Raw genomic sequence first — 26,582 nt, 5'->3', positions numbered from 1 at the left:
ACACATCAAGTAATGACCTGCCAGCCAAAATAATATTTGATAGATTTTTTAATGCATTCTTGACCCTATTTAACCATAGTATTCCCATAAAGAAAATCAAAATAATGGACAGCAGCCACAAATCCAGATCTCAAAACAGACAAAATATATGGTACACTAAACAGCTGACAGATCTAAAGAAACAAGTTTTGTTACTGTACAACATATACAATAGTATGAAGTCTGACTGTGCCAAATCAGCCTATGTGGAATGCAGGAATGAATACAAAAAAGCCATCCTGCAAGCCAAAAAAACCTACAATGCCAACAGCATACATAATTCCACCAATAAATGCAAAACCGCTTGGAAAGTAATTAACAGTGCTGCCAGAGATACTAAAAAAGACAAAATTAATATCCCACCACAAACACTCAATGAGTTTTTTATTAATTCAGTGAAAGAAATAGGAGACACAATTATCAAACCAGATATTCGTCCATCAGAGTTACTCTCCCAAAATTGGGGTAGACAGTCACTAAATACAAGCATGGTAACCTTCTCTGAAGTATCGCCTAGATATGTACAAGGGGTCATAAAACAACTGAAATCATCTGATAGCTTAGATATATATGGCATATCATGCAACCTGCTAAAAAAAGTGTGTGACCGCATTCTCTACCCCTTAACCCATTGCATAAACAAGTGCTTACTTGAGGGATATTTTCCTGATGAGTTAAAACTGTCTAGGATCGTCCCAGAATACAAAAAGGGAGATAAAGACTCTCCATCTAGCTACAGGCCTATTTCAATAGTACCCGCATTCTCCAAGGTAATAGAATGCATCATGTACCAACAATTATCATCTCACTTTGAGAATCTAGGAATAATTAATGATACACAATACGGGTTTAGGAAGAATCTGTCGACCATTGATGCAATCAACACGGTAGTCAGTTACATCCTGAAAGTTTTTGAGAACAAAGGCTTTGCTCAGGTCTCATTCTGTGACCTAAGCAAGGCCTTCGACTGTGTTGAGCACATGCAACTACTAGAGAAACTAGAATTTTACGGCATCAAAGAAAACAGTCTCAGACTATTAAAAGCTTATCTCAACAACTGTAAACAGGTAGTTTGTGTTGGTAAGGAAATGTCAAACATAGAAAATGTTAAAGTAGGTGTGCCTCAGGGATCTGTACTGGGGCCCTTCCTGTTTCTGATAATGATCAATGACCTCCCCTCGTTTATTAGATCCACCACTGTATTGTATGCAGATGATACGACTTTTCTCCATAGCAGTAGCAGTCTTAATGATCTTAAAACCTGTGCTGAAAATACACTCACTCATGCAGCATATTGGTTCAGAGCAAATGGTTTCCTGCTAAATGAAAATAAAACTCAGCAGATAATCTTCACCCTAAGAGACAAGCCACTATCTGATGACCCTAGTTCTGTTAAATTCCTGGGAGTTTATTTAGACGAAAAGTTATCCTGGGGCCAACATGTAAACTATATTAGTAGTAAACTATCTAGAGTAATTTATTTATTAAGACAACTCAGAAATTGTGTACCTGAAACATACATCAGATCATCTTATTTTGCATTTTTCCAGAGTATAATATCCTATGGCATTATCTTGTGGGGTAACTGTAGTCATATACATGACATCCTATTATTGCAGAAGAAAGCCATTAGGATAATTACGAATTCTTCACATAAGGCTCACTGCAAACCCTTATTTACTAAACAAAAAATTATGACTGTAATAAACCTCTATATATACAATGTCTTAATCTTTATGAAGAAGAACCTACAAGATGTGAAACGTAGAGAAAATGTACATTGTTACAACACAAGAAGCATCAAACACATATACACGCCTTACCACAGACTATCAAAATCAATAAATAGCTATGAAGTCACAGGGCACAAGCTATTTAATAAGCTGCCACATGCCATACAGGATCTTCCTGAACATACATTCAAAGAAAGACTGCATGAATGGTTTATTGCCCACCCATTCTATGATATCAAAGAATTCTTCAACTGTAAAATGCAGTAATCCAACAGATGACCCACTGTACATTTATTGTAATATAAGCTAAAATATTTCAGTAGTCAGTACCTTATCACACTGTATTATAAATTGTAACTTCATTTGACGTTGTCAATTGCTGTAATGGCCTAAAGACAATAAAATCTTTATTATTATTATTATTATTATTATTATTATTAACCAACAGGTTACTTCTAAGAAAACTGACATTATAACATTACAGATCCATTTCAGCATCTTTTAGACACATATCCAACGAATCATAAGTAAATTTCAAAAATTACATAAGCAATATATGATAAAGTGATAAATTTTCAATCCACTAGTATGCCTCTGGGTTACACTCTTGATCATTTTCTCTTCCTTATATACATTAATAACATGGTATTCCTTCTGCATATGCAGATGCCACCGCACTCTTTTTCTATGCAAAAAATAGACAGAGATAGAAGTTTTTGCAATGAATAGTGGAACAGAAACAATTAAATACTTCATTGATCCTGCCCAGAAAGTGAACTTCAGTACAAATTAGTGATTGACATTCAAAACAGGTAATTCCTACTACACCAGTGTAAATAGTCTACGTAGAATTCTGAAAATATGGTACCTGTAAATATGTTGGTATGTATATGGTTGAAGAGCTTCAAGGCAAAAATTATTCCTTTCTTACGTATGAGACTGAATTTTGGAGATGTGCAGCAGACATACACATACATACAATAATACTAGACAGAAAAAGACAATATGGATTATACATAGAGTAGGCCGTAGAGAATCTTGGTGTGAAGGGCTTGTGCAACATGAATACATAACAATGTATTCTTTAAACCTTTTAAAATACATTTAAATTTTTGCAGCCACAAAATAAAGCAAATATATATTGTGATGTGCATGAGTGCAACACCATGACAAAATTAAAAATGATAGACTGAAGCTCACTTATCACTGTTCTAACTTGGTTTAACAAGCTACCAAACTCACTACAAATTGCAAGTGGAACGATCTCAACACATATTAAAAGTATATTTTGACAAAAAATTGTTTAATCCTCTTCAAAAAATTTTACATGGGAATTCTTATGTATTACATACTGCTTGTATTATTAATCAGTCTGAAGTAGTAGAACATGAACTATGATGTAATAAATATGTGAAGTAGATATAAGGGAAAGTCCAGGTTGAGATATAAACAATATAATGAAAAAAAATAGATCACTACTCATCATAAGTTTCAGATAGACACAGCGAAAAGACTTATGCATGTTGAGCTTTTGGCCAAAGCCTTCTTCGGAAAAGATAAAACACAAACATTCATGCAGGCAAGTACACCTCACACACATATGACCACTGCCTCCAGCTGCACCAGCCAGAATGCAACTATCGCCTCAAATGAAAGCAGCAATCCGGAGTGGAGTGGGGAAGGGCAAGGAATAGCTGGTATGGCTGGAGTGAGAGCAGAGCTGTGTCTGGCAGAGCATTCAGGGATTCGACGATAGCAGAACTTGTCCTTCCAGGTGCAGCATTGCAGGGGATTGGGGGATGAAGTGAGGGGTGAAAAGGGGAGTGGAAATGGTGAGGATCAGACAAGGAGAAATGTCTGGAGGGAATGTTGCCAGAGAACAGTGCACAATGAGGGTGACAGGATGTGAAATGGGAGAAAGTGATCGGACAGAAGGCTGGGATAATTTTGGGAGGTGAGAATGTGTATTAAGGGTAACTGCCACCTGTACAGCTCAGAAAATCTGGTGGAGGAGGGGAGAATCTGAATGGGCTGGGTTGTGAAGCAGCCATCCTGACACACCGCCAGTCCTCCCACCATTCCCAATCCTCCCACTACCTCCGAGAACCATATACAAAGGAACACCACCTTCATCACTCAATACCGCCCTGGACTGCAACAACTGAATCATCACACCCTGAAATGAGGGACATCTTACCCATGATTCTTCCCACCTCTCCTAAAGTGGCACTCTATCACCCACCCAACTTTCACAACATCCTAGTACATCCCTTTGCCACTCCCAATCCCATCCCATCCCCTTGCCTGCTCAATCCACACACTCAGCATTTCCTATTCCAGTCCTGTCACAGGCTTATCCTAACCCATCAGAGGCCAGGCCACCTGTGAAAGCAGACATGTCATTTGCCAGCTCTGATGTAATCACCACACAGCTTTTTACATTGGTATGACTACCAACAGCTGTTCTTGAGGATGAATGGCCACCACCAAACAGTGGCCAAGCACAAAGTGAACCACTTTGTGGCACAACATGTGGCTGAACATAACATGCTTGATTTCTATGGCTGCTTCACAACTTGGGCCATCTGGATCCTCTCCTCCATCCTCAGCTTTTCTGAACTTCACAGATGGGAGTTATCTTTACAACACATTCTCCACTCCTGAAATAGTCCTGGCCTCAACCTATGGTAACCTATTGCCCCCACACCCTTCATCCAACAGTATCTACCCCCTTTGTCCATTCACCTCCTCCCATTTCATGTCCCCTAAGCCTCATTGCATTCCCTGCTCTCTGACAATGCACCCACCAGTCTTTTCCCCTTCTCTGCTCCTCTCTTTTTGCAATCACCTGCCCCCTTCCTCCCTCCCCCACAGCCTCCCAGTGCTGCACTTGGCAGCCTTGTCCTGCTGCCATTTAGTCCCCACACACTCTGGCAGGCAGCGCTCTTCTCTTGACCCAGAAATACCTTGCTATTCCTCCCCCTTGTCCACCACACTATAGATTTCTGCTTTCATGTGATTCACCATTTACATTCTGGCTAGAGATAGTGGTAATGTGTGTGTGAGGTGTGCTTGCTCTTTTTGTGTGTGTGTGTGTGTGTGTGTGTGTGTGTGTGCGCGCGCGCGCGCGCGTGTGTGCGCATCTTCTTTTCTGAAGAAGGGTTTGGCTGAAATCTCAATATGTAATGGTCTTTCCACTGTGCCTGTCTGCAAGTCAATGTGTTGTCTTTGCAGAGAGTATCAATCTGTCCTTTTTGTCGTATTATCATATTGTAGACTGCCAATTTAAATTTATTTACCCCTTGCCTACAACTTTAGTATAAGACTTAGTGTATAATTATTTCATGTTCTATATTTAGCACTCTAAAAATTGTACATCATTCCCTTGATGACAGAGATATATAATAAAATACAAGACAATGCAGTCAACTATCATAGAATAATGAACAAAGAACATTCCTAAGCAAGTAATACTATTTCCAAACAAAATACATCCTCCAAATATTAGTAAAACATGTGCACACTGTCCTACCTTGTACAGCCAAATGAATTAACAGCTCACTGTGACCAAAGACATTGCCTGCCTGACAGATGTACAGACCAGAGTCCTCTCTGTTAGATTTGCTTATGATCAGTTTTGATGAAATACCTCTGTCCGTCTTGATTTCTGACACACTTAACCTGTTAACAGAGCATCAGAAATTTTATTAGTACTACAGCTCCTGTACAGCATATCATGTAGAAATTGTAAAAATAAAATTTGATAATGTCAGCTTGTAATATACAGGGTGTTACAAAAAGGTACGGCCAAACTTTCAGGAAACATTCCTCACACACAAAGAAAGAAAATATGTTATGTGGACATGTGTCCGGAAACGCTTACTTTCCATGTTAGAGCTCATTTTATTACTTCTCTTCACGTCACATTAATCATGGAATGGAAACACACAGCAACAGAATGTACCAGTGTGACTTCAAACACTTTGTTACAGGAAATGTTCAAAATGTCCTCCTTTAGTGAGGATACATGCATCCACCCTCCATCGCATGGAATCCCTGATGTGCTGATGCAGCCCTGGAGAATGGCGTATTGTATCACAGCCGTCCACAATACGAGCACGAAGAGTCTCTACATTTGGTACCGGGGTTGCGTAGACAAGAGCTTTCAAATGCCCCCATAAATGAAAGTCAAGAGGGTTGAGGTCAGGAGAGCGTGGAGGCCATGGAATTGATCCACCTCTACCAATCCATCGGTCACCGAATCTGTTGTTGAGAAGTGTACGAACACTTCAACTGAAATGTGCAGGAGCTCCATCGTGCATGAACCACATGTTGTGTCGTACTTGTAAAGGCACATGTTCTAGCAGCACAGGTACAGTATCCCATATGAAATCATGATAACGTGCTCCATTGACCGTAAGTGGAAGAACATGGGGCCCAATCAAGACATCACCAACAATGCCTGCCCAAACGTTCACAGAAAATCTGTGTTGATGACGTGATTGCACAATTGCGGGCGGATTCTCGTCAGTCCACAAATGTTGATTGTGAAAATTAACAATTTGATCACGTTGGAATGAAGCCTCATCCGTAAAGAGAACATTTGCACTGAAATGAGGATTGACACATTGTTGGATTAACCATTTGCAGAAGTGTACCTGTGGAGGTCAATCAGCTGCTGATAGTGCCTGCACATGCTGTACATGGTACGGAAACAACTGGTTCTCCCGTAGCACTCTCCATACAGTGACGTGGTCAACGTTACCTTGTACAGCAGCAACTTCTCTGACGCTGACATTGGGGTTATCGTCAACTGCACGAAGAATTGCCTCATCCATTGCAGGTGTCCTTGTGGTTCTAGGTCTTCCCTAGTCACAAGTCATAGGCTGGAATGTTCCGTGCTCCCTAAGACGCTGATCAATTGCTTCGAACATCTTCCTGTCGGGACACCCTCCTTCTGGAAATCTGTCTAGATACAAACGTACCGCGCCACGGCTATTGCCCCGTGCTAATCCATACATCAAATGGGCATCTGCCAACCCCGCATTTGTAAACATTGCACTGATTGCAAAACGATGTTCGTGATGAACACTAACCTGTTGATGCTACGTACTGATGTGCTTGATGCTAGTACTGTAGAGCAATGAGTCGCATGTCAACACAAGCACCGCAGTCAACTTTACCTTCCTTCAGTTGGGCCAACTGGTGGTGAATCGAGGAAGTACAGTACATACTGACGAAACTAAAATGAGCTCTAACATGGAAATTAAGCATTTCCGGACGCATGTCCACATAACATCTTTTCTTTATTTGTGTGTGAGGAATGTTTCCTGAAAGTTTGGCCGTACCTTTTTGTAACACCCTGTATGTCACACTGAAAGGTCTACATCACATTTCATCAGTTAAGAGGTCAGGTGACTTGGTAACTACATCTGCAGCTATACCCTCCAAACCAGTGTCAAGTGCATGGGCAGAAGAAACTGCTCACTGTATCACATAACTAATGGCAGATGGCAATCTATACACACAGACAACAGAATGTTGAAAGATATAAAAAAAAATTGCTATTAGGAACAGTGCCAAATATCTTCAGTCCATATTCTCAAGCAAAGTTCTGTCGTAGTTGTATCAGAGTTTCATCCATGACAAACAGGGTCCACCAAAATTATGCCATAGCCAATATGGTAACACATAGGTGCAAACTCCACTTCTCACAACACTGACTTAGGCCAGCTCTGGGCAACCTTATATGTTGAAGTCTAGCATAGTCCCATATGAAGGTGCACCTGAGGAGTAGTGCCATCTGAGTAGTGGCGGCACACTAGCTGATGGTCATTTGTACCAGCTAACCAGATTCCATGGTAGCAGCAGGTGTGACCGCTACACGCCTGTCCCCCACTCCCCTTCCAAGACCAAGCTGAAGAAGAAGAGGTTAATGCATGGTCCGGAGGAGATGCCACCTGGGAAGGCAGCAGGTTGACATCCATTGGCATTGCTGTGGAATGCTGAGGCAAGGTGAGGCTTAATGTGAGATGTTCAGGTCACCTCGGGTCAAGACAGTCCATCAGAAGCAGAGAAGCGGTTGGCTATTGATCATGATAGTGGATGGGAAGTTGGTTTCAATGGCACCACAGAAGTTTGTGGCAGACACCATGGTATAAAACATAGACCCGTGGTGGGCGGAGATTGTTCTGCAGATCCAGGATGGGTGGAACCTGCCCACCAGGAAACAATAGACCATCCATTTCATCAAAACTGCTTGCAGCAGCATTAGAAAAAGTTTCCAGATTTTTAAAATGGGGAACCAGTGATGACATATGGGTTAACAGAAAAGTAGGTCATAATGTTCATTGTAATAACATTCAGATAATCAATGTATAATCAATGTAACTCACTGATAGATAGGTTACTTTTCATTCCATAGATCAATAGTGAAGAGATCCTGAAGGATGGAGAATACGTCATGAAAGGTAGAGGAACCAAGAAAATTCTTTGCAGAATTTGAAGACATCAAAAAATACCTAATGAAAAGTGAGTAAATAATGTCAGAAATTAAGCTGGAACACCAAGAATATTTGTAGCTTAAGGCTATTATGCAAGGCAATGCGTGTATTATGCAGCAGTGAATGCGAAATTGTTGAGGATGGTAATGATGAAGACAGTAAAAAGTACTCTCTGCCCAGAGATGGTTGGAGGACATTGGGCATTTTTCCCACAAGCGGCATAGTGTTTGCACTAATATCCCCCTCCCCCTCCACTCTCCAATGTTTCCCTCCAACATAAGTTGCCTTTCCTTCAGCTCTTGGATATGACATTGAAAAAAAATTGTGAAGTGTGTTGCCTTTTTGTTTACAATAAGTACCACAGAGTCCACATATAGACTTCTCTATAAGTGAAATAAATTCCTGTATCTTGTTCCAATGTTAAATATTATGTGAGCTATTAATTCTTTTGCATTTAAAGTAATTCCTGAGACTTTTAAAAGCTATTAGTTGAAAAATTTTGTTGCTATGTATGCAGGGTGGCAAAAAAATGACACTGCAAAAGTGCGCAAAAGCAAAAACATTGCGGTAAACAAGGTGCTTGTGAAATAGCTCTGAATTTGTGATTACACACTGCCAATGATTTCAGTATGAGATAGTGTCTGAGTTAGTACAAAATTATTTGAACTGCAAACTTTTCCATTAAGATTTCAGCTAATTAGGTTCAAATTTCACAAAATTAAATACATCTTTGGAACAAAAGAAGTAGTTGTATGCATCTCAATAGCTCGCACAATAAGGCAGTACCAAGGAAAGAAGGAAAGGCTGAAAGATGTGAGGAATACATAGTGAGTCTATATAAGGGAAATAAACATAAAGATGATGTTACAGAGAGAGAAAGGCCACTGGAATAGACAACATATCCCCTGAATTATTGAGATACTTAGGAGAGCCAGTCATGACAAACATATTCTACAGGGCGTGCATGATACACAAGACAGGTGAAGTACCTTCCGACATGAAGAAGAGTGGAATAATTCCAAAGGTGAAAGGTGCTGAATAATATGATAATTACTAAATCATCAGTTTAATGAGATAGATTATTTGCAGAACAATGGAAAAGTTGGTGGAAACTGACCTCAGCGAAGATCAGCTTGGGTCTGTGAGAAATATTGGGCTATATATGAGGTAAATACTGACTGCATGATGTAGCTTACAAGAAAGATTAAAAAAAGGCAAACCTATGTTAAAAGCATTTGTTGACTTAGAGGAAGCTATTGATTGGAATAATCTCGTTGAAATTGTGAAGGTAGCACAAGTAAAGTACAGGAAGTGAAAAGTTATCTTCAGCTTGTACAGAAATCAGATTGCACTCATAAGAATTGAGCGCATGAAAGTGAAGCAGTGGTTGAGAGGGGAGCGATGTAGGATTGTAGCTTATCCCACATGTTTTTCAGTCTGTACATTGGGAAAGCATTAAAGGAAACCATGGAGAAATTTGGAAAAGGAATCAAAGTTCATGGAGAAGAACAAAAAAATTGAATTTTGCTAGTGACATTTCAGTTCAGTCAGACATGGCAAAAAACTTCTAAGATCAGTTGAATGAAACAGAACATTTCTTGGAAACAGGTTATAAGACAAACATAAACAGAAGTAAAACAAGGGTAATGGAATAAACAGGGTGGAGAGAAAAAGGTGTTAGAAAATATTTCTCTACTGTGGTTGATAGTATGCCATAATTGATTCAACTTGTGATATTGCTGTAATATGGTTATAAAAATTCTATAACTCTCCCACCGATGTCTCAGTTTCCATTTCAGAATGGAAGCACTAACACTGGAACAGTGTTTGTTGCTCATAAAGACATTTCATGCAAATTCTGGATGTATCTTTGTGGTGAGATGCAATTTCAACAGCACACTGGTCCAAGAATAGCACCTCCCTGAATGACCACTTCTCAATGACATTACTGTACAGAATTGAAGTCAAAAGTTGCAACAAAATTCAGGCATCCTCTGATACAGATTTTGTGTAATGTTTTCCCTGTTTTTTAACAGGTTGATGAATTATTTGAAAAGACCGGAGACCTACACAATTCCAGGAAGGGCCACATAGGATGACCAGCCTCAGTTTTAGCCTTGAAGAGTGTGGAGCGAGCGAGGTCCCTATACATGACAATCTCACTACATCAAGACATGTAGCACAGTAACATGAGATGTCATGACGGTCTCTCCAGAGGACAATGAAAGAGAAACTTAACCTTTTCCCCTACAAAATTCAGTGCTAATAACTGTTGAAGGATAGGGATGTGGTGTTCTGATATTATTTTGGAAATAAGAAGCCTAAGGCCTTTGAAAATGGAACAGTCATTTTGGATCAGACCTGGTTTAATGATGATGCACACTTTGATCTTCATGGGTATGTCAACAAACAGAAATGGCACTACTGGGTTACTGAGGTTACTGGCAGTCCACATGTTCAAGCTACTAAAAAAAGAGAAAAAAATCAATGTTTGGTGCACAATCAGTGCACAATGCATTATTGGAACTATTTTTTATTAACAGTCAGGTACTGGAACACAAATTTATACTGGCTGTACAATGTGGCCGAATGTTCTGAAGCTACCGGTTCAGGCAGTGTGGAGCACATCCACACCACACTGTGGAGGTCTTAGAATTCTGTCAGGAAAGATTTAAAGTTCAGACTGTTGTCCTGGACACCTTAGCATTCACTGGAGGTGATGTGGAGTGGCTCCCTATAGTCCTGCATTCAGCCTTTATGGTTATTTCTAATGGGATTACCTGAAGAATAGAGTCTTCAAAGATGCATCGGCAGCACTCCAGGATGTTGGTAGTCCAATTTCCAGAGAGATTCACACAGTCTAAAATAATGTTGTTCAGAAAGTCATTACAGAATTCAGTTAAAGTCTCTACACAACACATTGTTGCAGAAGGAAATCACTTTGAAAATTGTCTGTATTAAATTAGGGTTGTCCGTCCAAGTTATGTTGTAGGACACAAAAACTTTCTAACACCTATTTTGCACCACCCTGTAGTTGAATTAAATCAGATGATGCTCAGGGAATTACAAATGAAACAAGACACTAAAAATAGTAGATAATTTTTGCTGTTTGGGCAGCAAAATGATTAATGAAAGCTGAAACAGAAAGGATATAAAATGGGGACTGGCTATTGTAGTAAAAACATTTATGGAAGGGGGGATTTTGTTAACATCTAATAAAAATTTAAATCCAGTTAGAAATGCAACTTTGTATAGAGGTGAAACATAGATGACAAGCAGCTTAGACAAGAAGAGGATTAAAATTTTTAAAATGAGATGCTGAGTTTAAAATTAAATGGGTAGATCAAGTAACTAATGAGGATACACTGAATAGAAGTGCAGAAAAAAGAAATTTACGGGAGAACTTGGATAAAAGAACGGATTGGTTGATAGGACATATTGCTAGGCAGCAAGAAATTATCAATTTAATAAAGGAGGGAAAGGGGGGGGGGGGGGGGGGGTTAAAAACTGTTGAAGGAGGCTGAGGGATGAATAGAGTCAGCAGGTCCAAGTGAAATGAAGGTTGCAGTATAAGAGATTTCCACAGAAAAGACTAATGTGGACAGCTGCATCAAACTAGTCTGCGGACTGAAGACAACAACAATAACAATAACAACAACCACTACCACCTTGCACAACTTATGGGAATATAGTACATGCAGTGTGGGATACGGGCAAATTTTTCTCCTGATATAAGACAACATCTAACACACCAATATTGTCCAAGATGGATAGGTCAAACACAGCCTGCAGCTTGTCCTCCAAGGTCAGCTGACCTCAATCCTTTGAATTTTTCAGTTTAACATCACCTCAGAAGTGAAGTATACAGCACTCCCATTGATATGGCCAAAGAACTGGAGCAGCAAATTGTACAATCTTGTCAACTTCATGACATGATTTGGGGAGTGTTTGAATGAATTTGCAACTTACTGCTCAAACAAGTGCAATGTTGCATCCGAGTGTGAGAATGACAGATGGAAAACCTTGTTTAACAGGTACAAGTATACATAAATTTTACTTTCAACACATAACGTGTTGAAGTAGTATTGTATTTCTTGTTAAGGTAGGCCATGGGTGAAATGTGAGATCAAGTAGATGGAACTTAATGAAGAAGTTTAGATTTCACATAAATTTGTACTAACCTGGAAAATAATTCACACTTAAGTTTGTAACCACACATTCACAGTTATCTCACAAATGGCTCAGTTATAGCCTGATATTTACTAGAACATTTTTGCTTCTATGAGTATTGTTGTATAGGTTCACCCATGTCACTTGTCAGTTTTTGCTGTTTATTATTTTTCACTTAGGCATCTCTGACAACCCTCTCAACTATGTACCCCAGGTGGCTGCTAGTGTCACTTGGTCCTTAAACCAACCCTGCATCTTCCACACAGTTTATGGAAATCTACAGAGTATAGGTGTGTGTGGATGTTTGCTGGCACAGCTTATATGTGATAATGAGGGAAATGTTGTTCATCTCATCACTATTAAATTAAGTAATCAGTTGCTCCCCTGTCTTTCATCTGTTAGCAGATACTCATCACCAAACCCAGTGAAGCTATTGCTATCAGACAATGATACTAACCCATGGTATAAAGATGATGTGTAATGTATTGCGAATACATAGAAAGAAGGATCCTTTATTGTATGATTATATGATAGCGGAACAAACACTGGTAGCAGTTACTTCTGTAAAATATCTGGGAGTATGCGTGCGGAACGATTTGAAGTGGAATGATCATATAAAATTAATTGCTGGTAAGGCGGGTACCAGGTTGAGATTCATTGGGAGAGTGCTTAGAAAATGTAGTCCATCAACAAAGGAGGTGGCTTACAAAACACTCGTTCGACCTATACTTGAGTATTGCTCATCAGTGTGGGATCCGTACCAGATCGGTCTGACGGAGGAGATAGAGAAGATCCAAAGAAGAGCGGCGCGTTTCGTCACAGGGTTATTTGGTAACCGTGATAGCGTTACGGAGATGTTTAATAAACTCAAGTGGCAGACTCTGCAAGAGAGGCGCTCTGCATCCCGGTGTAGCTTGCTCGCCAGGTTTCGAGAGGGTGCGTTTCTGGATGAGATATCAAATATATTGCTTCCCCCTACTTATACCTCCCGAGGAGATCACGAATGTAAAATTAGAGAGATTAGAGCGCGCACGGAGGCTTTCAGACAGTCGTTCTTCCCGCGAACCATACGCGACTGGAACAGGAAAGGGAGGTAATGACAGTGGCACGTAAAGTGCCCTCCCCCACACACCGTTGGGTGGCTTGCAGAGTATAAATGTAGATGTAGATGTAGATGTAGATGTGCAGAGACAGAACAGAACACTGACAATATTTATTTTGCTTCCATATTATTTTCTGAAAAGTAGGTATGGGGTAAAATGATCTGTAGCATAGCCTGAGATAGAGGTTAGGCTGAAAGGTGCTGGTTTGGTTATGAGTTGATGAAGCCAAAGAATGTGATGTCATGAAAGTAACTATAGTTTTTGTTATGGCATGAAATTTAGGTGTACTGAATTTTGATGAGTGATTTATGATCATCATTTTGATAACATCATGGGTCAAATCAGATGGATGGTACTGGGAAGATCAATATTTTTCCTGATATGTTACTGAACTATCAACAGTCTGTCATCTTCCACAGTTTGGTGACAATTTGACATATCCTCAGGCTGATGGCAATCATGATATATTTAACTATTGAACCTCTAAACAGACCACAAATGCAGTCAATTATGAAACATACACAATCCATTTGGGCAACCACTGTCCACAATTAAAAAATATGCTCTGCAAACCAGTGTAGTGTTCACAAAAGAAGCTGCTACATGGCACCAGCTCTCTTCCTCATTAGACTTAAGACTGGAACATGGAGAAAGTGACTGAATCTAGACCTCCATGTTATTTTTATGATCCCTTACAATCAGCTGGTCTCCAAATTCTTTTAGCTTCAAGAGGACTCAACAACATTCTTGAATGACTCAAGACTGGACTGCACAACAACTTTAAATGTGGTCTTCAAGATTTGTGGCAGTAACAGTGACAAGATAGTGAAAGTAATATTGTATATGAATTACACCATAAGTAGCACAAATTATGAAATTTAGATTCACTGAACTTTTTGTGCCCTTCTATTACTTTTATGGCAGTTCATGCCAAGCATTCATTTGTGTCTGCACCAGGATTTATTGACTTTGATCCATCTGTAAGACTCACAATATTTGGATAAAAGAGAATTACTTACCTGTAACTGTGATGCAACCGTTGTCCATTGAAGAGCCAGTCAACCTGAATAGGATGGTCTCCTCTGACATCACACTGTAACATTACCTGATCACCACGTCGAGCAGTGGCAGTCTTCTCCACCACATCAAAACTAACTGGTTCTGCAACATTAAAATTCATTATCACAGTTAATAATTTAGCCAATTATTATAACTAATAACAGTATTCCATTAAGTTCACAAATATTCTGCCACAGTTTTTAGTAATAACAATAAAGCAAACAAACAAGAATAATAAACAGCTTATAGGGAACGCCAATGAGAATAAGAAACTAAATTAAAAATTCTTCTCAATAGACTGATTTCATCAATAGACAAGTCCCCAACAATCAGTCTCTCCTACTCGTCTCATCTGATAAGTCCCCCTGACTTGGATTCTGGGTGACTTTTTTGAACTCCACCCCTTTTCCTAAGCCTCTCCAGTCCTATTCCTACACCCATATTCCTTCCCCTTCAACCATTCTGCCTGAAGAAGGAGTCACTGGATCCGAAAGCTTGTATAAGTAAAAACTTTTTTTTATACATGTGTCCTCAGGCCACCACTTGGTAAGTAGATTTTTTATCTATCCAATTACAAAAGCATACAAAGAGGTTTTCTAGGAAGATTATGTCTTGTGTTATGAGTATTTTACATTTATACTGATGTATTCTTGGGCAAGGGTCTGGTACCAGACTAAATTAACTCTTCATTCCATGGATCTGTACTGAGGAAAAATGCGTGAATGTGGAACATTATTATGTGATATTGATAAAAATATAGTAATAATAATACACACATGCAGTACAACAGCTGGTTCCACTTCAAAATAAGTCAATGGAATAGAAGGAGTTGGTCACAAGTAAGTTTTCGGGGCGCTCTTAAACTGAAACTTATTTGTAACAAAACTTTTTATGGTTCTTACAAGTTATTGAAGGTGTGTGTTTCTGAATAGTGGATCCCTTTTTGGGCAAAAAAAGTTCTCATTCCTAGTATACATTTTGTGAAATGAGCTGTTTACTGGAATATATCACTTGAAGTGTGAGCCCAAAATTATGGAATGAAAGTAAGCTCCATATGTGAGCTTTTCTATTTTTATGTCACCTATGTCTGATAACTTCGACATTGCAAACAAGGATTTGTTTAGGCATTTCAGCAGTTCTGCGGTATACTTTTTCCAACTTAATTAGTTACATGTTCCAAAGAACATTTGAACAGTTCTTTTACTCAACTGATGTGGAATGAGTCAGATTATGGGAAAATATATGCACTTTAGTGTTAACGTTAAGGAACACTATTTTTTTTCCTTTTACCCCTCTCAGGTTATATCCCCAGGCACTTTAACATTGCGAGACCTCTCCTATCTGTGCTTCTTCACACTTTATGGATATGCTGGGTGGAAACCTCTTACATTTAGTGAACTGCATATAGTGAGTCTTTTGAAAGTTTAATTACAAGTGATTTGGCCGTAAGCCATTTATTGATGTCCAGGAAAATGTCATTAGCAGTCGTTTTTAAAACTGTGCTTGACTTGTTATTTACTGCAATACTTACATCATCTGCAAGCAAAGCAAACTCTTCGGCTGTCAGTGTATCTGATGAGAGGTCATTTATGCACACAAGAAAAAGTTATGGCCCTATGACAGCTACTTGTGGGACACTACACATAATTATGTGCTTCCCAATCAGATGACGACTGACAGCTTAATTCACTGGTCTCTAGTACTGCTACCCTCTGTTTCCTGTTTGTGAGATATGAGTTTAAGCATTTTGTGGAAAATCTCATATAAAGATGTGAAACAAATACTAACAAAGAGATAGAGAGGCTGGCCAGTACTTACCTCAGCTCAGTACAGCCGATAGATACACAAAAAACAGAACCGAAAATTTACGTTCCTAGCTTTCGAAACAAATGTTCCTTCATCAGGGAGGAGAGGAGAAAGAAAGGGAAGAAGGGAAAGTGGATTAAGTTACTCACAACCCAGGTTATGAAGCAACAGGGAGAGGAAAACAGGGAGAGTAGCAAGGATGGAGGCATGGTTGTCAGAGAGAAGCCAAAGATATTCTACTGTAAGTACTGTGCCAGCTTCAAACCAAAGTGGATGCATACAGAAGTAAGGAGGTATATAGTATAAAGATAAACACAACTATGTAGGATGAAAAGATGCATGAATGGCTAAAGAGGAAAGGGAAAGAGGAGAAGACTGAAGAGTAAATGGGAGTGAGGTTGTTTAACGTAGGTTCAGTCCAGGGGAATGGCGGGATGAAAGGATGTGTTGAAGTGCAAGTTCCCATCTCCGCAGTTCAGAGGGACTGGTGTTGGGTGGGAGAAGCCAAATGGCACATACGGTGTAGCAGGTTCCTAGGTCCCTAGAATTATGCTGGAGGGCATGCTCCGCTACTGGGTATTGGACATCTCCTAGGCGGACAGTTCGTCTGTGTCCGTTCATGCGCTCAGCCAGTTTAGTTGTTGTCATACCGATGTGAAAGGCTGTGCAGTGCAGGCATGTCAGTTGATAAATGACATGTGTAGTTTCACACGTGGCCCTGCCTTGAATTGTGTATGTTTTACCAGTAGCGGGGCTGGAGTAGGTGGTTGTGGGGGGATGCATGGGGCAGGTTTTGCAGCAGGGTTGGTTACAGGGGTAGGAACCACTGGGTAGAGAAGGTAGTCTGGGAATATTGTAGGGTTTAACAAGGATGTTACAGAGGTTATGGGGGCAACGAAAGGCAACTCTGGGTGGTGTGGGGAGAATTTTGTCAAGGGATGATCTCATTTCAGGGGTTGACTTGAGAAAGTCATATCCCTGGCGGAGTAATTTGTTGACCGTGTGGAGTATGTGGCAGAAGGACTGTGCCAACTCTCCAACACCTCAACCTACAAAGCTGTTACCCAGGATCCCATTCCCTCCATCCAGACTGAGCTATAGAAAATCCTAAAAATCCAAGGTCCCTCACAAGGCCTCACAACGGCTTCCATAGACTTACTCACTTCACCTGAGCCATGTACCCCTACTTTCTACCTATTACCCAAAATCCACAAAGAGAACCATCCTGGCCATCCCATTGTAGCAGGCTTCAAAGCCCCAACAGAACGTATCTCAGCTCTGGTAGACCAACACCTCCAGCCTATCACCCACAGACTCCCATCCTACATCAAAGAGACAAACCACTTCCTAGAATGCCTCAAATCCATTCCCACTCCTCTCCCACCTGAAACCTTTCTTGTCACCATAGATGCTACATCCCTTTACACAAACATCCCACATACCCATGGTCTCTCTGCCCTTGAGCACTACCTCTCCCAACGCCCACCTGAAGATCTTCCAAAAACCTCGTTCCTTATCCCACTTACCAACTTCATCCTCACCCATAATTACTTCACTTTTGAAGGCCAGACCTACAAACAAATCAGGGGAACGGCCATGGGAACCAGGATGGCTCTGTCCTATGCCAACCTCTTCATGGGCCGCATGGAGGAGGCTTTCCTGAAGACCCAACAGCTGCTTCCCCTGGCCTGGTATAGGTTTATAGATGGCATCTTTGTGGTCTGGACTCATGGTGAAGAAACACTCCTTAATTTCCTCCATAACCTCAACTCCTTTTCGAATCTGAATTTCACCTGGTCCTTCTCCAAAACCCAAGCCACCTTCCTGGATGTTGACCTTCATCTTGTTGAAGCTCACATCCACACCTCTGTCCATATCAAACCCACAAACAAACAACAGTACCTTCACTTTGATAGCTGCCATCCATTCCACATCAAACGCTCCCTTCCCTACAGGCTAGGTATTCGTGGCAAACGTATATGCTCCAGTGACAAATCCCTCAACAATTACACCAATAACCTGACCAGTGCTTTCCTCTCCCGCAACTATCCTGCAGACCTTGTCCACAAACAGATCTCCCAAGCAATACATTCCTCCCCGTCCAACAACAATGTTCCTACCCCCAGACCACACAGAAGCATCCCCCTTGTCACCCAATATTATCCTGGCCTCGAAAACATCAACAAGAAGGGCAGTAGCCTTTTCAGTAGTTGAAGGGGCAACAGTGATTGACTGATCTGACCTTGTAATGTCAACAAAAATAGCCTTGCTGTGCTGGTACTGTGGATGACTGAAAGCAAGGGGAAACTACAGCCTTAGCTTTTCTTGGTGGCATGCAGCTTGACTGTATGGTTAAATGATTATGGCATCCTCTTGGGTAAAATACTACATGGTAAAATAATCCCTCATTCAGATCTCTGGATGGGGACTACTCAGGAGGATGTTGTCATCAGGAAAAACAAAACTACTGATCTGTGTATTAGAGCATGGAATGTTAGATTCCATAATCGGGCAGGTAGATTAGAAAAGGGAGAGGGATAGGTTAAAGTTAGATGTAGTGGGAATTAGTGAAGTTTGGTGGTAGCAGGAATACAGCTTCCGATCTGGTGATTTCAGTGCAAAGTCAACTAGGGACAATGTAGGAGTAGGTTAATAATGAATACGAAAACAGAAATGCAGATAAGCTACTATGAACAGCATAGCAAATGCATTACTGTAACAAAGATAGACACGAAGCACTCACTCTGCACAATAATACAAGTTTATAATCATCGCTAACACTTCATCTGAAAATAATGAAAGAGGGCTGTGTACATGGAAGAAACGTGGAGACACTGGAAGGTTTCAGACTGATTAGATAATGATAAGATAGATATTTCATAACCAGATTTTAAACTGTAAGACATTTCCAGGGGCAGATGTGGACACTGACCACAATTTATTGGTTATGAACTGTAGATTAAAACTGAAGAAACTGGAAAAAGGTAGGAAAATAAGGGTATGGGACCTGGATAAGTTGAAAGAACCAGAGCTTATTGAAAGTTTCAGTGGGAGCATTAGGCAATGACTGACTAGACTGAGGGAAAGGCATGTGACAGAGGTCAAATGGGTAGGTTAACAGATGAAACAGTGAAGGCAGCAGAAGATCAAACAGGTAAAAAAATCAAGACCTAGTAGAGATCCTCGGATAACACAGGAGATATTGGATTTAACTGATGAAAGGAGACAATATAAAAATGCAGCAAATGAAGCAGGCAAAAGGGAGTACAAAAGTCTAAAAAATGAAACTGACAGGATGTGCAATGGCTAAGCAGGAATGGCTAGAGGACAAAGGTAAGGATATAGAAGCATATATCATGAGGTGAAAGATAAATACTGCCTACATGAAAATGAAAGAGGCCTTTGGAGACAAGAAAAGCCACGATATGAATAACAGGAGCTCAGATGGAAAACTAGTTCAAAGCAAAGAAGAGAAAACTGAAAGGTGGAAGGAGTATATGGAGGGTCTGTACAAGGGAGATGAACTTGCAGGCAATATTATAGAATGGAAGAGGATTTAGATGAAGAAGGGTTGGGAGACATGATACTGCAAGAAGAATTTGACAGAGCACAGAAAGATCTAAGTTGAAACAAGATGCCAGGAGTAGACAGGAGTCCTAAGACTTACTGACAGCCTTTGTAACAACAGCCATGGCAAAAATCTTCCATCTGACATGTGAGATATATGAGACAGGTGAAGTATCCTGACTTCAAGAAGAATGTAGTAATTCCAATTCCAAGGAAAGTATGGTAAGTGCTGATAGATGAGAATATTGTCAAACTATCAGTTTAATAAGTCATGGGTGAAAAATAGTAGCATGAATTTTTTACACAAGAATGGAAAAACTGGTAAAGGCTGACCTCGGGGAAGATCAGTTAGGATTCCAGAGAAATGTGGCCACATGTGAGGCAAGATTAACTCTATAGCTTCTAGTAGAAGATAGGTTAAGGATAAGTAAACTTACTTTTATAGCATTAGTAGACTTAAAGAAAGCTTTTGACAATGTTGACCAGAATAATCTCTTTGAAATTCTGAAGGTATCAAGGGTAAAATACAGGGAGCAAAAGACTATTCACAACTTGTAAAGAAACCAGATTGCGGTTATAAGAGCTGAGGGGCATGAAATGGAAGTTGTGATTGAGAAATGAGTGAGACAGGGTTGTAGCTTCTCCCCAATGTTATTTAATCTGTATATTGAGCAAATAGTAAAGGAAACCAAAGACAATTTTAGAGGAGGAATTAATGTTCAGGGAGAAGAGATAAAAACATTGACATTTGCCAAGGACATTGTAATTCTGTCAGAGGCATTAAATGACTTGGAAGCGCATTTGAAGAGAATGGACAGTGTCTTGAAAGGTGGGTATAAGATAAACAACAAAAGCAAAATAAGGGTAATGGAATGTAGTCAAATTAAATATGCTGACCGAATTAGCTTATGACTTGAGAAACTTAAAGTAGTAGATGAGTTTTGCTATTTGGCCAGCCAGATAACTGATAATGGTGGAGGCAGAGAGGATATAAAGTTTAGGCTGACAATTGCAAGAAAAGTGTTTCAGAAGAAAAGAAATTTGCTAACGTCAAATATAGATCTAAGTGTTACAAAGTCTTTTATGGAAGTATCTGTATGGAGTGTTGACAAGTGTGTACGTGAAACAAGGACAACAAACAGTTTACAGTGGAAGTGAAACATGGACAACAAATAGTTTAACCAAGAAGAGAATAGAAGCTTTTGAACTGTGGTGCTATAGAAGAATGCTGAAGATTAGATGGGTAGATCAGATAACTAAGGAGGAGGCACTAAATAGAATTGGTGAGAAAAGAAGTTTGTGGCACAACCTGACTAGAAGAAGGGATGAGTTAATAGGACACATTCTGAAACATCAAGGGATCACCAATTTATACTGGAGGGATGTGTGTGTGTGTGTGTGTGTGTGTGTGTGTGTGTGTGTGTGTGTGTGTGTGTGTGTGTGTGTGTGTGTGTGTGTGTGTGTGTTGGGGGGGGGGGGGGGGGGGGGGAGCTAAAAATCATATAGGAAGACCCAGAGATGAATACATTAAGCAGAGAGTATAGCTTGCAGCAGTTACTCAGAGATGAAGAAGATAGACTAGCATGGATAACTGCATCTAACCAGTCTTCAGACTGAAGACCACAACAACAACATTATCTTTCATAATATTTTCAAGAATGCTGGTCAAAGTGAAATTTAGGCTGTAATTTGAAGGCGTTTCTTGAACAGTGGTTTGATCTCGGTACATTTGAGCTGATGTTCTAGTGATAAAAGACTTATTGTACAAATAACTTAAGAGTTTCTAAATTTACAAGAACACTCATTTCATCATAATCACTTGACTTAAAAGATTTTAATATGGACATTATTTCTTGTTAAGTGGTTGCCATATTCATGTAACTGAAGCTGTTTATAAAGGTTAGTCTTAGGTATTCTAGGGCATTATTTTCTAAACCTGACACTCCCACATTATCTGTAACTGATATAAAATATTTGTTAAAGAGATTTGCCATACTACACTCATCTGTTACCAATGTATCATCTACCCTTAAAGCTATCTGCTCCTGTCCCTTTCCAATTTTACCAGTCTCTTCTTTCTCTATATCCCACACTGTTTTTATTTTGTTGCCTGATGCTGCCATCTTCTTCTCATAGTGCATTTGCTTAAATGTCTGGTCTACTTTACTTAATGTTCTGCACTATTCCTTGTAATAAGCTAATCAGAAACAATGGAGCTGTTCTTGCCTGCCAGAGACAGTTTCTTTTTTTGCCATACAGTATACCTTTATTGCTTGAGGTAATGCATGATTTTGTTATAGACTTCTGTGTAATCTGAATTACCTTTAGAGGGAAGAGCTTTCCAACAAGGTAATGACTCTATAAATGAATGTGCTATATTTTTCATTCATTTCATGAATCCAGTGTAAGCAACTCTCCAGTTCATATTTTTGAGCACTTTTCTTACTAAATTTTTGATAGGTTTATGCCTAGCACTTGGATCTGCATGTTACAATCTGATAGGCTATTGATGACTAGTATTGTGACATGATTTTGTTCCTTTGATTTGGTTATAAAATATTATCAATGACTGTCTTTGAGCACTCAGCTGTCCTGTCTGGAAAGTTTACTGTCGGAAATAGATTGAATGACAATGTTATTGAGTGTAATAGATTTTTACTGGAAGTGTTTTTAGAAAATCTATGTCAAATTCCCCCCATGAACCATGGACCTTACCGTTGGTGGGGAGGCTTGCGTGCCTCAGCGATACAGATAGCCATACCGTAGGTGTAACCTCAACGGAGGGGTATCTGTTGAGAGGCCGGACAAACATGTGGTTTCTGAAGAGGGGCAGCAGCCTTTTCAGTAGTTGCAGGGGCAACAGACTGGATGATTGACTGATCTGGCCTTGTAACACTAACCAAAATGGCCTTGCTCTTCTGGTACTGCGAACGGCTGAAAGCAAGGGGAAACTACAGTCGTAATTTTTCCCGAGGGCATGCAGCTTTACTGTATGATTAAATGATGATGGCATCCTCTTGGGTAAAATATTCCGGAGATAAAATAGTCCCCCATTCGGATCTCCAGGTGATGACTACTCAAGAGGAGGTTGTTATCAGGAGAAAGAAAACTGGCATTCTACGGATTGGAGCGTGGAATGTCAGATCCCTTAATCAGGCAGGTAGGTTAGAAAATATAAAAAGGGAAATGGATAGATTAAAGTTAAATATAGTGGGAATTAGTGAAGTTCAGTGGCAGGAGGAACAAGACTTTTGGTCAGGTGAATATAGGGTTATAAATACAAAATCTAATAGGGGCAATGCAGGAGTAGGTTTAATAATGAGTAAAAAAAATAGGAGTACGGGTAAGCTACTACAAACAGCATAGTGAACGCATTATTGTGGCCAAGATAGACATGAAGCCCACACCTACTACAGTAATACAAGTTTATATGCCAACTAGCTCTGCAGATGACGAAGAAATTGATGAAATGTATGATGAGATAAAAGAAATTATTCAGGTAGTGAAGAGAGACAAAAATTTAATAGTCATGGGTGACTGGAATTCAAGAGTAGGAAAAGGAAGAGAAGGAAACATAGTAGGTGAATATGGATTGGGGCTAAGAAACGAAAGAGGAAGCCGCCTGGTAGAATTTTGCGCAGGGCATAACTTAATCATAGCTAACACTTGGTTCAAGAATCATAAAAGAAGGTTGTATACCTGGAAGAATCCTGGAGATACTAAAAGGTATCGGATAGATTATATAATGGTAAGACAGAGATTTAGGAACCAGGTTTTAAATTGTAAGACATTTCCTGGGGCAGATGTGGATTCTGACCACAATCTATTGGTTATGAGCTGCAGATTGAAACTGAAGAAACTGCAAAAAGGTGGGAATTTAAGGAGATGGGAGCTGGATAAACTGAAAGAATCAGAGGTTGTACAGAGTTTCAGAGAGAGCATAAGGGAACAATTGACAGGAATGGATGAAAGAAATACAGTAGAAGAAGAATGGGTAGCTTTGAGGGATGAAATAGTGAAGGCAGCAGAGGATCAAATAGGTAAAAAGACGAGGGCTAGTAGAAACATTTGGGTAACAGAAGAAATATTGAATTTAATTGATGAAAGGAGAAAATATAAAAATGTAATAAATGAAGCAGGCAAAAAGGAATACAAATGTCTCAAAAATGATATCAACTGGAAGCGCAAAATGGCTAAGCAGGGATGGCTAGAGGACAAATGTACGGATGTAGAAGCTTATCTCACTAGGGGTAAGATAGATACTGCCTACAGGAAAATTAAAGAGACCTTTGGAGAAAGGAGAACGACTTGCATGAATATCAAGAGCTTTGACGGATGAAGATGATGAAGATGAAATGGAAGATACGATACTGCGTGAAGAGTTTGACAGAGCACTGAAAGATCTGAGTCGAAACCAGGCCCCAGGAGTAGACAACATTCCACTAGAACCACTGACAGCCTTGGGAGAACTAGTCCCGACAAAACTCTACCATCTGGTGAGTAGGATTATGAGACTGGTGAAATACCGTCAGACTTCAAGAAGAATATAGTAATTCCAATCCCAAAGAAAGCAGGTGTTGACAGATGTGAAAGTTACTGAACTATCAGTTTAATAAGTCACTGCTGCAAAATACTAACGTGAATTCTTTACAGATGAATGGAAAAACTGATATAAGCCGACCTCGGGGAAGATGGCAGTTATGAGAGTCGAAGGATATGAAAGGGAAGCAGTGGTTGGGAAGGGAGTGAGACAGGGTTGTAGCCTCTCCCCGATGTTATTCAATCTGTATATTGAGCAAGCAATAAAGGAAACAAAAGAAAAGTTCGGAGTAAGTATTAAAATCCATGGAGAAGAAATAAAAACTTTGAGGTTCGCCGGTGACATTGTAATTCTGACAGCAAAGGACTTGGAAGAGCAGTTGAACGGAATGGACAGTGTCTTGAAAGGAGGGTATAAGATGAACATCAACAAAAGCAAAACGAGGATAATGGAATGTAGTCGAATTAAGTCAGGTGATGCTGGGGGAATTAGATTAGGAAATGAGGCACTTAAAGGACTAAAGGAGTTTTGCTATTTGGGGAGCAAAATAACAGATGATGGTTGAAGTAGAGAAGATATAAAATGTAGACTGGCAATGGCAAGGAAAGCGTTCCTGAAGAAGAAAAATTTGTTAACATCGAGTATAGATTTCAATGTCAGGAAGTCATTTATGAAAGTATTTGTATGTAGTGTAGCCATGTACGGAAGTGAAACGCGGACGATAAATAGTTTAGACAAGAAGAGAATAGAAGCTTTCGAAATGTGGTGCTACAGAAGAATGCTGAAGATCAAATGGGTAGATCACATAACTAATGAGGAGGTATTGAATAGAATTGGGAAGAAGAGGAGCTTGTGGCACAACTTGATTAGAAGAATGGATCGGTTGGTAGGACGTGTTCTGAGGCATCAAGGGTCACCAATTTAGTACTGGAGGGCAGCATGGAGGGTAAAAATCGTAGAGGGAGACCAAGAGGTGAATACACTAAGCAGATTCAGAAGGATGTAGGTTTCAGTAGGTACTGAGAGATGAAGAAGCTTGCACAGGATAGAGTAGATGGAGATCTGCATCAAACCAGTCTCAGGACTGAAGACCACAACAACAACATGTCAAAATTACCAGAAACCACAATTGTTTTCTGTCAAATTGGCCAATGGAGTTTCTAGATGATTTATGAACAGTTTGATCTAACAATCGAAAATCCAGGATGAAATGTAACAATATTATGTGAATGAAAGTTGCTACTCACTATATAGCAGAGATGCTGACTTGCAGATAGGCACAACAAAAAGACTCTTAAAATTGTAGCTTTCAGCCATTAAGGTCTTCGTCAACAACACACACACACACACACACACACACACACACACACACACACACGCACACACACACACAAATATATATATCTAAAAACAAAGATGTATATCTAAAAACAAAGATGATGTGACTTACCAAATGAAAGTGCTGGCAGGTCGACAGACACACAAACAAACACAAACATACACACAAAATTCTAGCTTTCGCAACCAACGGTTGCCTCGTCAGGAAAGAGGGAAGGAGAGGGAAAGATGAAAGGATTTGGGTTTTAAAGGAGAGGGTAAGGAGTCATTCCAATCCCGGGAGCGGAAAGACTTACCTTAGGGGGAAAAAAGGACGGGTATACACTCGCACACACACACATATCCATCCACACATATACAAACACAAGCAGACATGTCTGCTTGTGTTTGTATATGTGTGGATGGATATGTGTGTGTGTGCGAGTGTATACCCGTCCTTTTTTCCCCCTAAGGTAAGTCTTTCCGCTCCCGGGATTGGAATGACTCCTTACCCTCTCCTTTAAAACCCAAATCCTTTCATCTTTCCCTCTCCTTCCCTCTTTCCTGACGAGGCAACCGTTGGTTGCGAAAGCTAGAATTTTGTGTGTATGTTTGTGTTTGTTTGTGTGTCTGTCGACCTGCCAGCACTTTCATTTGGTAAGTCACATCATCTTTGTTTTTAGATATATATTTCCTACGTGGAATGTTTCCCTCTATTATAAAAACAAAGATGATGAGACTTACC

The 26,582-nt window shown here is 39.9% G+C and overlaps 1 protein-coding gene across 1 annotated transcript in view; it reads right to left on the bottom strand.

The window, feature by feature from the left end:
* The window catches only part of LOC124598405 (Down syndrome cell adhesion molecule-like protein Dscam2), a 701,156-nt gene that overhangs the window by 214,223 nt on the left and 460,351 nt on the right, over positions 1 to 26,582 (bottom strand). The window contains exons 16-17 of the mRNA XM_047135998.1: positions 14,568 to 14,709; positions 5,305 to 5,453 (exon numbers count right to left, since the gene is read on the bottom strand). Of these exons, the coding sequence (XP_046991954.1) occupies positions 5,305 to 5,453; positions 14,568 to 14,709 (291 nt within the window). The remainder of the gene's footprint in view (positions 1 to 5,304; positions 5,454 to 14,567; positions 14,710 to 26,582) is intronic.

This window comes from Schistocerca americana, chromosome 1 (assembly GCF_021461395.2).
Source record: "Schistocerca americana isolate TAMUIC-IGC-003095 chromosome 1, iqSchAmer2.1, whole genome shotgun sequence".
Classification (NCBI taxonomy): domain Eukaryota; kingdom Metazoa; phylum Arthropoda; class Insecta; order Orthoptera; family Acrididae; genus Schistocerca; species Schistocerca americana.
Note: the sequence above shows the minus strand (reverse complement) of the source record. Positions and strands in the feature narration are given on the sequence as shown.